At 36.7% G+C, this 13,025-nt stretch overlaps 1 protein-coding gene across 1 annotated transcript; it reads left to right on the forward strand.

Moving 5' to 3' along the window:
* The first annotated feature begins 45 nt into the window (after positions 1-45).
* LOC146475542 (G-protein coupled receptor-associated protein LMBRD2-like) lies at positions 46-13,022 on the forward strand. The gene is made up of 15 exons (XM_085115975.1): positions 46-354; positions 797-1,020; positions 2,993-3,160; positions 3,296-3,506; positions 4,078-4,152; positions 4,536-4,708; positions 5,331-5,402; positions 5,638-5,690; positions 5,894-6,075; positions 6,757-6,890; positions 7,406-7,514; positions 8,117-8,318; positions 8,984-9,027; positions 9,272-11,104; positions 12,885-13,022. The coding sequence occupies exons 1-14, from the start codon at positions 181-183 to the stop codon at positions 9,569-9,571; spliced, it is 2,121 nt and encodes a 706-aa protein (XP_084972101.1). The 5' UTR covers positions 46-180; the 3' UTR covers positions 9,572-11,104; positions 12,885-13,022.
* Positions 13,023-13,025: the final 3 nt, after the last annotated feature.

Here is a 13,025-nt window from a genome sequence, read left to right on the forward strand (position 1 = left end):
AAATAATTCACTAGTTACCAGTCCTTAACCGAGGGACGAGTTTTGATCACCGGCATATCACCGGTCACTTGGGGATCTTCCGTAATACAATCAGCTTTCAGCTTTTCAAGCTGATTTCTCGGCATCTTTTACCACAACAGACTCAAAACTTTGCTCCTTTGTGATCCTAGTTTTACCAAGATGAGTGCTGCACCGTTTACGGTGGAGATGATTTTTGTGTTTCTGTTAACACTATGTCTTCTTCACCAGTATGGGAACTGGCGAAAACAGCACTGGCTTGTCACCATAGCTGTTTTTATTTCGTGGTATTTTTCTTTTCTTATTGTGTTTATCCTTCCTTTAGACGTCTCGGCGGTAAGTAGAGATCATTTTCCATGTCAAAGCTCTCTGTTAAAGCAGTTATAACCTACTGGCTGTATCTGAGAATCGAAAAATTTAAGATCAGTTCATAGTAAGCTAAACAGTTAAAAATTTCGTAGACAGAAAAGCTCCAATGCCTACTAAATTTCCGCAACAAGTCGTTATTTTCATCGTTCCTGTACTTTCTGTGTAAGGGAACGAAGCATATGTTTCCTTATTCCTTATATATCGGAAATCTTATGCACTTTATGACTTTTATGGCACTTTATATATAAGTAAGTCAGGCTGTTATATTTGTAAACCTGTTTACTACGTTATTTCTCGTATTAATCGATCAATTGCCCAAAATAAACTTTAAAAAAATTCACCTTATAATATTGCGTTTGCTACTCAAGAAATTAACTAAAAGGTTTTCATTTCTTTCTTTTTCCTCTAGACATTCTACCGAAAATGCTTGGCGGAACAATTAGACGGAGAAAAGAAAGATTTATTGTCAAACTCTAATCTATTCTCAAACTCGTCTGGAAATGATTCTGCGGCGAATGATAGCAAGGCCGGTGATCCGACTATAAAGTGTGAGAAGCCCTGGAGTTTTTTACCAGACCAAGTTCTTCCTGATTTGTGGCGGGTAGTGTACTGGTCTTCTCAAATACTTTCATGGTAGGTTGAAGTACTTCAAAACAACAAACAGTAGTATTCATATATGATGACGCGTGAACTTTGATAGGTTATCAGCTGAAACGTTGAAAGAGGTATTGTGTAATTGACCATAACATTTCTGATTTGAGGTTTCCAAAACAGTGCTCACAAAACAAAACTGTAATGCTTGGCCAAGTTTGCACCTGTGCGCTAAAAAATTAAAATTAAAACAGTAAAAAATATTTATGACCACTCAGAAAGGTTTTGTTAAAATTTTGCATCTAATTTAAATTCACATGACTCTTAAAGCATTGAGAGTGTCTTGTTGCAAAATCCTATAATGAAATTTATAAATGATTGAGCTCAAAGTTATTGAATTGTTTTACAAATCTTTTGTCACCATAGATATACCAAAATTAATAAACAAGTAATCAAATTTAGGAGGGGAGAGGGTGTGGGCACATCAGGGGTGAATTTGACCTGTATGTTCGACGATAAATACCGTATTTATTTGATTAATCGCCTACCTTGGAATAAGCGACCGCCTCAAATAAGCGCCCACCCTGAAAGCCCAAAAGTTAATTGGCCTTATCACGGTGTTCGACGCCATTTTGAGAAGTAGGCAAACACGGCTGAAATAACAGTGTTTGTATGGAAATCCGATGTCAAATAATTTTCATGAAACATCGCTTCTGAAAAATCCGTGAATTGGAAACTTTTTCACTAGGAAAAGGATTTTAAGAAAAAAAAGTGGAGGGATGTAGCTGTGACAGATAGCGTCTAGTCGTGTTTTGAACTTTCCATACATTTGTCTGCATAGCGAACCAGCCGTGAACTGCTACTAAAAATAGTTCGCAGGAGAAAATACAGGGAAACATATGGAAAGTTCAAAACATGGCTGGACGCTTTCTGGCACAGCTACATCCCTCCACTTTTTTCTTAAAATCCTTTTCCTAGTGCCAAAAGTTTCCAATTCATGAATTTTTCAGAGGCGATGTTTTATAAAAATCATTTGACATCGGATTACCATACAAACACTGTTATATCAGACGTGTTTGCCTACTCGTCAAAATGGTGCCGAAAACCGTGATAAGGCCTATAAGCGCCCACCCCACCCCCTCGCAACAAAAAGTATTTCTGTACTAGCCCAATGTGAAGTGGAAAGATCGTCAGTTGTCACTGAGTTTGTTCCAAAATTGGTTTTAGATATGGTAGTCAAGGAACTTTTTTATTGTTTAAGGCTTGTTCATGTTAGCTTTTGCACTGTTTTGTCTTGTTGAAGCAAAATAAAGTTGTTATCCCTTCTTTTGTTATAATTTCTCTAAAAATGTCCTTGCTTGCTGAAAATGTTGGGAAAATAATAAGCGCCTACCCTCAAATAAGCGCCCACCTTCATGGGCTGAAAATTTAATAAGCGCCGAGGGCGGTGAATCAAATAAATATGGTAAACGAGAAATGAGATGGAAATAATGTGATGGAATATATTAAGCCTGGTGAATAAATGAGAATGATGTAATAATCTAAATCAGTAAATGACATAGGCATAATCGAAAAAAAAATATGAGTGCTCCTATCAGGAGTCGAACTTAAGACATCCCGATTACTAGTTCGGATGCTCTACCACTGAACTACAGGGGACTCGTGGGAGCTAAGGCCATTAAACTAGGTTCATGGGACAAAAATCCTGCATACTGCTAGGATTTGAATGTCAATGTGTGGCATATGTGTTGTAGGTTAAAATGAATCCAGGTTGAAATGTTTTCAACCTAGATTGATTTGTATATTCCTTTGTTAGGGTTGGGTAATTAACATCTGCAACAAAGTAAAATACAAATCAACCTAGGTTAAAATCATTTTAACCTGGGATTCATTTTAACCTACAACATATGCGCAATGGAAATAATGTGATGGAATATGTTAAGCCTGGTGAATAAATGAGAACAATGTATTAATCAGATGTTGGTAAAGACAACTTAAAGGTTTTCCTTTCTAGGCTTATTCTTCCAATCATGCAGTCCTACTCTTATGCAGGAGATTTTACTGTACGTGGTAAAATCAAAACCGCATTATATGAGAATGCTCTGTGGTATGGCAGCTATCTTGTGATCTTTGGAATCCTTCTGATCTATGTTATTGTGAAGCCTGAACTCAAGTTAGATGGGTAAGTACTGCCAGCAGGACATTTTAGTTATCAAATGGCATCATTTGATTACAAAAAAACTCAGTGGACATATAATAATTTGTAATCTTTTTGTTTAAATAATTATTTTTTTTCCCTGTCATTGGTTATTTTTAGAACTTATTTGAAAATCATCGGTATCACTGCCTCAAACACATGGGGATTGCTCCTTCTTGTATTCCTGATGGGATATGGTTTGGTTGAAGTGCCACGCGTCACATGGAATAGCGCCAGGCTGGAGTATCAGATGGCGCATGCGTACTTTAAGATTTCAAAGCTTAGTGTGGAGAGAGAAGAGGCTGATGAACAGCTTACCGAAGTGCTAGAGGTGATCAGATTGTACCCTTCCTTATGGTAGTCTACTTTGTGTGTTTGTAGAGGGAATTATGCTCTAAGGGAAATAGCACTCCCATCTAAATTGTGAATCCAAAATTTTAGGTCAATTTAATCATCCTGTGGACCAAATTCTAATTTGTTTCCATTGAAAGTAAAGCTTATCTACAGTACTTTCCTGTGGTGTGGTTTTTTATGCTGTATTAGGTGGTTCTAAGTTTTGAGTCTGTGGATGAAATCCTAAAGTGTGACCATTCATATGAAAGCTACTGAGCAGTACTTACCTGTGGTGCTGTCTATGTCACCATGTTTTGCAAACAAAAATTGAAGGGGTGTGTGGAATAAGGCCCCAAGTGACTTTTGATGTAAGATCAAATTCTCCTTTTGTTCCACAAGTGAATACAAGGCAATTTGGAAGGAGAATCTAGCAACTGATCAGAAGTCACTTAGGGATTTTTTCCAGGCACCCCTTCAATTAAGATATTTTTTCTTGTTTCTTCGGTGCTCCAACAAGGCAATGAAATTATGTTCATTCACCTTACACTTCCCTGTGATTTTTGTTCTAGGAAGTAACTCAAGCATCAATAGCTCTGCGTTACAGACACCCTCTCAGAAAGTACCTTGATGTCATTATTAAAAAGGTAAGTTGATTTCACATAAGCAAGTAAAAATCAACGATAAAATCGAATGACATTTCAGAGTTATCATGACGCCATTTGTTCAAAATGATTACAATAAACTGTTAGAAATAGTTTTCTGAAGATTAACATAATAAATAATTATCGAATCAGTTGAGCATTTTTATTTTTCATTTCACTTGTAATGTATGAAATAGTATAACCTTTTTTTTCTACCCGCCTTGACTAGTCTCAATTAGGGTACTCCTCACCTGTACTATTTAATATGAAAAGAACTTTTTAATAAAAATGGTGATGATAATGATGATGATTTTTATGCAATGCCATGCAAATAATATGGCCCCAATTGAGTTATTTATTATTTAAAGTCTTGTTAAATTTTTTAGTGCCCAGAATCATCACAGTCCATGTTTAACAGAGGAACTGATGATTATGTTGACTATGACGACTATCTGAAAGAAACTGGAAGTAAAGTCATAGAAACATACACAGAGAAAAGCTTGGCAAAACTTCACAAGCGAGTCATTATCGTTACTCATACTTCAAAGCGTACACAGTGGTAAGAAATGGATTGATTTAGAATTACTCAATAAGGTAACTAATGTTGTGAATATTTGGTTTATAAACTAAGGTAAATTGGCCAACGCAAGGAGAGAATGCTAAGGTTTAAAGCGTTAGCCCTTCTTCATAATTTCAGGGATTCGCTCTGACGAAGGTCTAACGTTTGAATAGTCAGTACTCGAATTTCTTTAAGGTGGCCAATTTTCCTTTAGTTATCAACTCTTCTGACAAACCAACTATTTGTTTCTACTCCCCACTGACAGAGCACCGCAGTTCCTTTAGAAACTTACCCCCTTTACTAATGTTAAGCATGGTTTCTGCAATCTGTCTTTTCAAGATAACAATTTAAGTGTTCAACCCACAGAATCTGCAGTGTCTTATGAAATCTGAGCAAGTTCGAAAATTTTACTCCAACTTTCTTTTTGATTTTTTGCTTAGTCAAGTTAGGACTTACCCCGTGTTTAAACCAAACCCTGGTATTGTTTAGTTTTCTTGTGTATTTTGACTACCCCCATGAGCTTACCACAAAATAGCACAATTTCAGAGGCATAAAAACATACATGTACAGATAAATTTTTGGGTTTCTGTGTCTGACATTTTCGTTTTGTGGACATTTTTAGCCAGTGGAACATGCAGCTTGAAAAAGTGTTTGAATTAGAAGATCTTTCACGAAACACTGGAAGTAGTGACAGGTATGTTTTTTCTCCATGCAACCTGGGTTTGATTCCTGGTTATAAGTGGGTTGAATTTGTTGTTGGTTCTCGTCCTTGCTCTGAGAGGTTTTCCTCCAGGTACTGCGATTTCCCCCTCTCCTCAAGCACCAACATTTCCAAATTCCAGTTCAATCTGGAAAATGTGAGAGTGCCTACAATTTATTAAATATGTTTGTTTTTATTTAAAGGGTCAACTTCTTCTTTCTCTTTGTAGACATTACAAATCATCATTGAGAGGGCCATCCACTGGAGCCAAACCAGTTCTTGGTATGTCAAAATTTAAAAGAAATAGAAATAATCTGAAAGTATTGTGGATATTTCCATGGAGCAGAAGTTTTGGAAAACAAGGAGCAGTCGGAAAGCTACCCCATTCTAATACCCCTGCTCTGACTTTTGACTGAAATAATCTTGTTTGTTTGAAACTATGTTGAACACATTTTATTCTTTTTTTTTTTTCTTTTAATTTCAAGAATGGTACTGGAGGGTTTGGATCTGTCCATGGTTATTGCGCATCACTGCAGTGCTTCTGCTTTTGTTGTCTGTGACTCTTGTTTGGTCTGAGGTGACATTCTTCAATGTCAGGCCTGTACTCTCACTCTACGCACAGATGATTCGCGGAGCAAGCGTTGGGTATTATTATTTCTACGTAGAGGTAAATATTATTGTGCTGGAAATAGATTTTTTTTAAAAGTTAGTTTTGGCTAAGCCATGATGTCAGGCCATTTGAGGTTGTTTCAGAGGTCAAAATTAACAGTTGGTCCTGAGACATAGCTGTTCAAAAGTTTCAAAATCTTCACAAGTAACGGTGGCTTTAAATAAAATGCTATCTCTGAAGTTAAATCAGCATCCAATGGTGCATTTGTAATGTTTAAAACACGAGCAGCAGTGTTTTATTGGGATTTAAAACCACGAGGTGCAGCTGAGTGGTTTAACACGCGCTGCAAGTTTTTTGAATGGCTTCAAAAACATTCCTGAAAAAGCGTGTGTCAAGAGAGTTCATAACCACGAATGCAGATGCTTTTGTGAATGTTGGAAATTAGCATACAGGAAAAACATTAAACATCGCATACTAATAAGGACGAGGTTTAATTGGGTTTAAAACCACTGCACATGATGTTTTATCGACCATTTGATAGGTCAATGGGCTTATGAATTATTATTGAGTTTTTCAAAACAGTTAATATTCTCAGTGTACCATAAACCTGTTTACCTTACTTTTAAAATACTTGTATCAATGTCTTGTGACCCTCCAACCAATAATCATCAAACTTGTATGAGAGGCAGGTTGTATTGGAAAATTTTTGTTATTAAACTACTCATGTCGTTGTTTTAGGTCATATCCTGTGTGACTATTTCCTACATGTGCGTCTGTGTTTATTACACAATTTTCAAGATGCGATTCTTCAACTATTACTACTTTGCACCAAAGCATCAGACCGATCCAAATAGCTTGCTGTTTAGTGGATTGTAAGTATAAATGTTATAAAATAATATTACTCTTTGAAAAGTTGATAATTATATTGAAAGCACATGATAAAGCAAGGGGTTGATTTTTCATTTGACTTTCACAGCCCCGGAGGTACTGCTAAGATTTTTTTGTCTAGGATATCATAGACAAAGAATAACCTGTAATGAGGGCAGTGCATACTAGTACATTATGTGGGTCATGAATGAATGAATAACCTTTATTAATGTGTCAATAAAATATCTAGCAGAGAGTAAGCCCTCAGCTAAAGTAATAGGGGACACCTAACTACAGTTTATTAGCGTAACTAAGAATCTAGAACTGTACAATGTATAAAAATATGGTAAAGCACCCCCTCTCCAGCCTCCTAGTTTAACAGATGTATTTTAATTTGTTATTTTTTGTTGTGGGTAATGCGCTAATGATGAAATTCACCGGATGACTGAGAAACAGCGGTTACCATTCTTCTATAATTTGTTAAATTTTAAAGCACAGATTGGGTGTTGTTTCATTGCAGGCTGCTTTGTCGTCTGACGTATGCTTTGTCTCTAAACTTCCTTGCCGTTATTCATCTTGATGGACATGTAACAGGAGCTGTGGAACCAGTAGAAACCTCATTCACGGCGGTGAGCAGACAATAATATTGACACACTCTAGAGAGTTTTATTAGCCTGAAGGATATCCAACACTCACAAGAGAATTGAATTTTGTTGGATGAAATAATTTGAGCTGTTGGATAATCTGATGAAACACTATCGCATGTTTTCAGGCAAGAAATTAAATTGCTAAAATCTTTGGACTGGCAGGTTCTACCCTTTAATTTACACTTTTACCATTTCAAGAGAAGCAAAGAGTCCACGTTTATTGCATAGTCTTTAACCCTTTCACTCCCATGATCTGAATGTTAATTCTCCTAACTGATCACCATATGTTTCCTTTTAAAGTTAGTTCACAGAATTTGGTATAATATCATCAAACAATATCACCTAGTTGATGATTTTCTTTCTTTTCATCACCTCTCTGGTTGACAATGCATTGATAATGTGAGGAGAAATTACCTATTGATCACTCCTAGGACTGAAAGGGTTAACTTAGTTTCCAGTTATAATCAAGACTTAACTGATGACAAATTTCATTTTTGTCCCCATTCCTTTTCGTAAGAGTACTATGGCTGGTGGTGATTTGGACAGCAAATTAAAGAAAATAAATGTTTCCTTTTTCTCCACAGTTCATGGGTCATATGGATGTGTTGTCTTTCATTTCCAAAGGAGTCAATGTGTATTATCCCATGTGCGTTGTGCTGGTGTGTCTTGCAACATACTTCAGCCTAGGAACAAGGTGTCTTAACTGCCTTGGATTTCAAACATTTATCATTGAAGATGAAGTGTCAGCAGAATATGTCAGTGAGGGAAAGGATATTGCTCGAAGAGGTACGAATAACAGAATAACTGTCAGAATAACTGGAGTGGGAGTAAATGCAAGTGTGTGCATTGTTGAGTTGTATTTTATAAGCATGTGAGAATTTCAAAGAACACAAGAGGTTCTTCTCTTGTGTTTTTTCACTTGGTTATGTCCAAAAAGTGCTATGTTTTTTTTTAAAATTTACCTACTCTATTTAAAACCCTTCTTATAACCCCCCCTTGCCCCCTCATAATTGACTGAAATTGCACATTTGTCCTGCTTCTGCTGCTACTATTTAAGACATACGTTTGTGAACATGTGCTTGACTACTCAAGCTTCAAAAGTTTGTCAGTCATTGTGTAGATTTGTTGAAACAGTGAAAAAGTTACTGAGTGACAATGAATTCAATCAGTGTCATTTCGGCATATTATTAACACAGAATTTTGTCTTGGACAGTTTTAATGTAGCACCCCCTCCCCCCCACACTCTATTGAGGTCACCTCCTATAATACCCCCCCCCCCCCCACTTCCCTGATGGGGGCTTAACAGAGGTATTACTTCCTTTGTAAAATTTCCTGGAATTTGTGAGGCAATTTGAATTTGTATTTTAGGCTGCATGTATTGTTAAGTATTTATAATAATTTGTTAAAGAAAAATGTTCTTGAAAGTGCTGTCCTCATTGCATGTTTTACAGAGAGAAGGAAAAGAGAGATGTTGAGTGAAGATGGAAGTAGAAAGGTTTGTATCAAATTATAATATTATTATTAAAGCAGGATCTTATTGTTTTCCATCATGTAACCTATTTTTTTCCCAATTTCTGATCCGTAAAGCCAAAAACTTTTAAATTTTTATACCTCAAAGACATTTGGGAGAACCTAAATAGCTGTGAGATAGTTGGTTTTTTTTCCTTTTCTTTTATCGTAACAGCCTTTTCAACCCAAGCTTGATAAGTTAAATATTCATGTTTTGTTCATGATCCTAGGAAACCTGGTCAGAAAGAGCTGAATCAGCCAAAAAGAAACTTTCAACACGCAGAACAGAGCGTGAAGGGCTCCGCATGTCAGATAACAACCTTGCAACATCCAGTACAAATTTAGCATCAGATGGCCAGTATGTAAAGTATTCTAGATTTGATACTGAAAGTGATCGGGTTGAGCTGTTGTCTGCTACAGACTATGACCCCAATGGATCATTATCATCTTCAAGCTACAGTGCCACGCCATCTGGGTATGGACGATCATCTTCTAGTAGAGTGCCAAAGAACATTTTTGATGATTTATAATGTAAGGTGTTTTTCAGTACTGCTGTTGAAGCTGGGAGATCTTCTTTAGTTAACGATTCTATGGGATCTTAAATACTTTCCTATGGAATTCTTTTAAGATTTTGTGGCTAAGGATTCTGTAAAATCTGACAAGATTCTTGTAGGATCCTATAGAGTTTACACGATCTTGCAAAATCTTATTCAGAAATCTAGTATTAAGTATCTGATAGTAAAGGATCCCGAGTTAGGATGTTAAAAGGGCATTTTGTAGAAAATTTCCATACATGCCAACAAAATCAAGTGGCTTTGAAATGACATGCAATCATGTTTAATATATGAAAATGTTATCCTATTCAAGGATTTGATGTGATGCCAAACTTATTTCACCATTTGGGATTATAGTCTTTTACCTAGGATTTGAAGGTTGTCATTGATGTAAAATAAAAATCTATTTATAAAATTAATTATCGAAGGGGTGTGAGCAAAAACAGCAATAATTATTGAGTTTTAAGTCCAGAAAAAAAATTGCTTCAAGTAATAATAATTATTGGGTGTTTAAACTCGCTAAAAACTTTGACTGGAAAGTTTTTCACTACATGAAAAGACATGATTTTTGACTGAAAATGCCAAAACATCATCTAGGACGTTTTCAGTCATATTATGGATGATTTGTTTTGATGTTGTATCTAACAGGGATGAAAAAATAATCAGAGCAGCCAGTACCAATTTCAGGTTTTTCAAAACACCACAATCTAGTTCCAAGGTATTTCAGGTTGTTTTGCAAGGTGGAAGTGAACCATTATCTTGATAAGTTAAAACTGTGTTACTGTGCTGTTCAATAGTGTGTAAACTCCATAGATCAAAATGGATTGCATTTTTTTTTGTTTCCACACAGTTCAGAATGTGCTGTTGTAAGGTATTACATTCGTGTGTTGTGATTGGTTGATTTCAATCCATGTTTCAGTTTTCAGGAGTGCATATTAGTTCTCGTGTTTTTGATTGACATTGTTGAGGCCCTCCAAGGGGGGTTCTGGTGTCGCTTGTCGCGTGTTTTCAAGCCTGATTGTCACCCGTTTCGTTTGAAAAAATGTCGCTGTCGAATTTTTGCTAGAACGGCAAATGTCGCTGTCAGTACTTAAATTTTCGCAATGCGGTACCATTGAAATACATATGAAAATATTTACACTTAGTTGATTGTCCTTGATCAAATTTGCTGCCTGCGCTGATAGTTTTAAATTATGATACTGACTGCTGATGCTGGTATTCTTCCTAGTATTCATATAGTCAAGGTCAGTCAAGGCTCCTAAGTAAAAAAAAGTGAGAAGTTGTCACTCTCCCTAAATAATAAATGCTTTGTCGCTGTCACAAATTGTTGCGCTTTTTATGTCCATTCCTGTCGGCTGTCGCTGTTTTGGAAAAAGATTGTCACAACATTTTGAGGTCATGTCGCCTGTCGGCAAAACCCCTTGGAGGGCCTTATTGTTGCAAGACAATCGTCATTTGCATGTTGAAAAATTTTCATGTTTATCAGAAGCAACTATAGTAAACATTAAGGTTACCGTGTACCTTCAGGGGTTGCTTCACTTTAACGGATGTAGCGCCTCTCGGTTACATCACAGATACCCAAAACCCTATATCAAATTAAAGCTTATAGAACTGGGTATCCAAATATTTCATTGCTTTTTCAAGAAAATAAATTCCTAATTTTTCCGCCGTGTCGAAACTTGAAGGCACGGTTCGTCTTCCTAGAGTTCCAACTCAACGCGATTTTTATATTTTGGAATTTTTTTTTTCTTCTCACGGTCAGGATCCCAAAGGCTAAAAAAGCGTGTCGGGGTTTTCCTTAATTCGATTGCGTTCAAAAGTTACGGAACATTTTTAAAACTGCAAGGAAAACATGCGGAGTGAACGCACAGAAATGGCTGTCAAGGAAAGAGTTTTAAGAATTATCAAATTCCCCGACACCCTTTTGTTGATTATACATAACTCTTGAAAGTGTCTCCTCGAAGCGGAAATTAAAGTTCGAGAAAACAGCGCTTGAAAAAAATTCTCGCTACACAAACAGGTACCGCCCCCTAACGCCTTTGCGGAAAATTAGCCAATCATTTTGCAAGCTACTTTTTCTTCCGGTCACCTCCTGTGAAAATTTTCTCGCAGTTTTGCACGTATTCACGTTCCAGGGTAATCAACTCCTTCACCATTTTGTTGGATATCTGCGGTGTTTGTTGTAATCTGTAATCATTATGGGAAAAACAAAACGGGGACTGAAGCCGTCCTTGTCAAGCAAAGCTGTTGGGCCGAAGCAGAAGCGGCAGAGGCGGGCAAAATTATCAGCGCAAAGAGCTACGGAATTATCGGGGAACCACCGTAACCGCATGTATTGTCTCAGTGAAAACGAAAATTCTTGCTACTCTTCGAAAAGCCGGCGAATACATCTATTCGAGCGAAATATTGTTGAGGATAGCGAAGTTTCGAGATTGTTTATCGAAAGTTTTGGTGAAAATTCGCTCTGGAATGAACGTTCCAAAACGTTTATTAATGCTGCAAATAGGAAACAAGTATCCGTTTGACGCTTGAAAGAAAACGTTTAAACGGAACCGTTCAGAAGAGTTGACTCAGTTTAACGCTTTGGAAATTACACTAATACAGCAAGTCTTTGAGAAAACGCTACAAGCAAGAGTGGCGACTGTTCGCCTTACTAGTTATCTGGTAGCGACGGCTGACGTTGAGGAAAGATCAAGACAGTAATTATTATGCCTCTTGATTCATTGCGTTATTTTTCAATTTTTTTATTTTCAGCTTGCCGAGACTTGTAAGGTTTACGCACCCGAACACAAGATTCAGTGATGTGATAACATTCAGCCGTAAATCATGAATAATAAAGAAGCTCATGAAGCGCGATTCACGGACGCGTGAATTGAAACAAGCGCGTCTCCAAATATTCACTTGGCTGGAAGATTTTAAGGCCTTTACCTACTTTAAAATGTACCTTAAAGTTTTTGTGTTCTTCCATCTTAGTTTCGTACTCGAACAAACGCAAGTTCTTCCACTAAATACAGGATATTCGGAGTGCAGAAACGTGAGGGGTTCAAGACTATAGAAAGACCGTTCGCGCGACTATCGCAATGGGTGGCTTTATCAGCAGCAATATGCTGTCAATCAAAGTAAAATTTAACTTCCGGTGGAAATCGCTTACGTTCCAATTTCTCGGCAAATAATCACTCTTTTTCTAAAATTCTTTTTTCGTTTGTAAGAGCTTACTGTCAGGTTTATTTTTATCTGAAAAAACGAAAATCCAAAAATTTTCTCTCTGAACGTACACGGTAACTTTAAGTGATACAGTAATGTAAACAGTTTCTGACCATAATTATTTATTATTAACAAAGGGAGAATGGAACTTTTGCCTTTCAGTAAAAACATTAATTTTGTAACATTAAGCTGTGTTGTCTTGAGTCTATTTCTTTGTGCTAACACC

This window comes from Pavona decussata, unplaced genomic scaffold (genome assembly GCF_977016875.1).
Source record: "Pavona decussata unplaced genomic scaffold, jaPavDecu1.1 SCAFFOLD_84, whole genome shotgun sequence".
Classification (NCBI taxonomy): Eukaryota; Metazoa; Cnidaria; class Anthozoa; order Scleractinia; family Agariciidae; genus Pavona; species Pavona decussata.

Bases quoted from the DNA above. Each gene is read 5' to 3' on its own strand.
- LOC146475542 (XM_085115975.1), top strand. From the start codon at position 181: ATGAGTGCTGCACCGTTTACGGTGGAGATGATTTTTGTGTTTCTGTTA. The intron at 5,403-5,637 runs GTATGTTTTTTC...TTCTCTTTGTAG, and splicing joins AACACTGGAAGTAGTGACAG to ACATTACAAATCATCATTGA. The intron at 7,515-8,116 runs GTGAGCAGACAA...TTTTCTCCACAG, and splicing joins TAGAAACCTCATTCACGGCG to TTCATGGGTCATATGGATGT.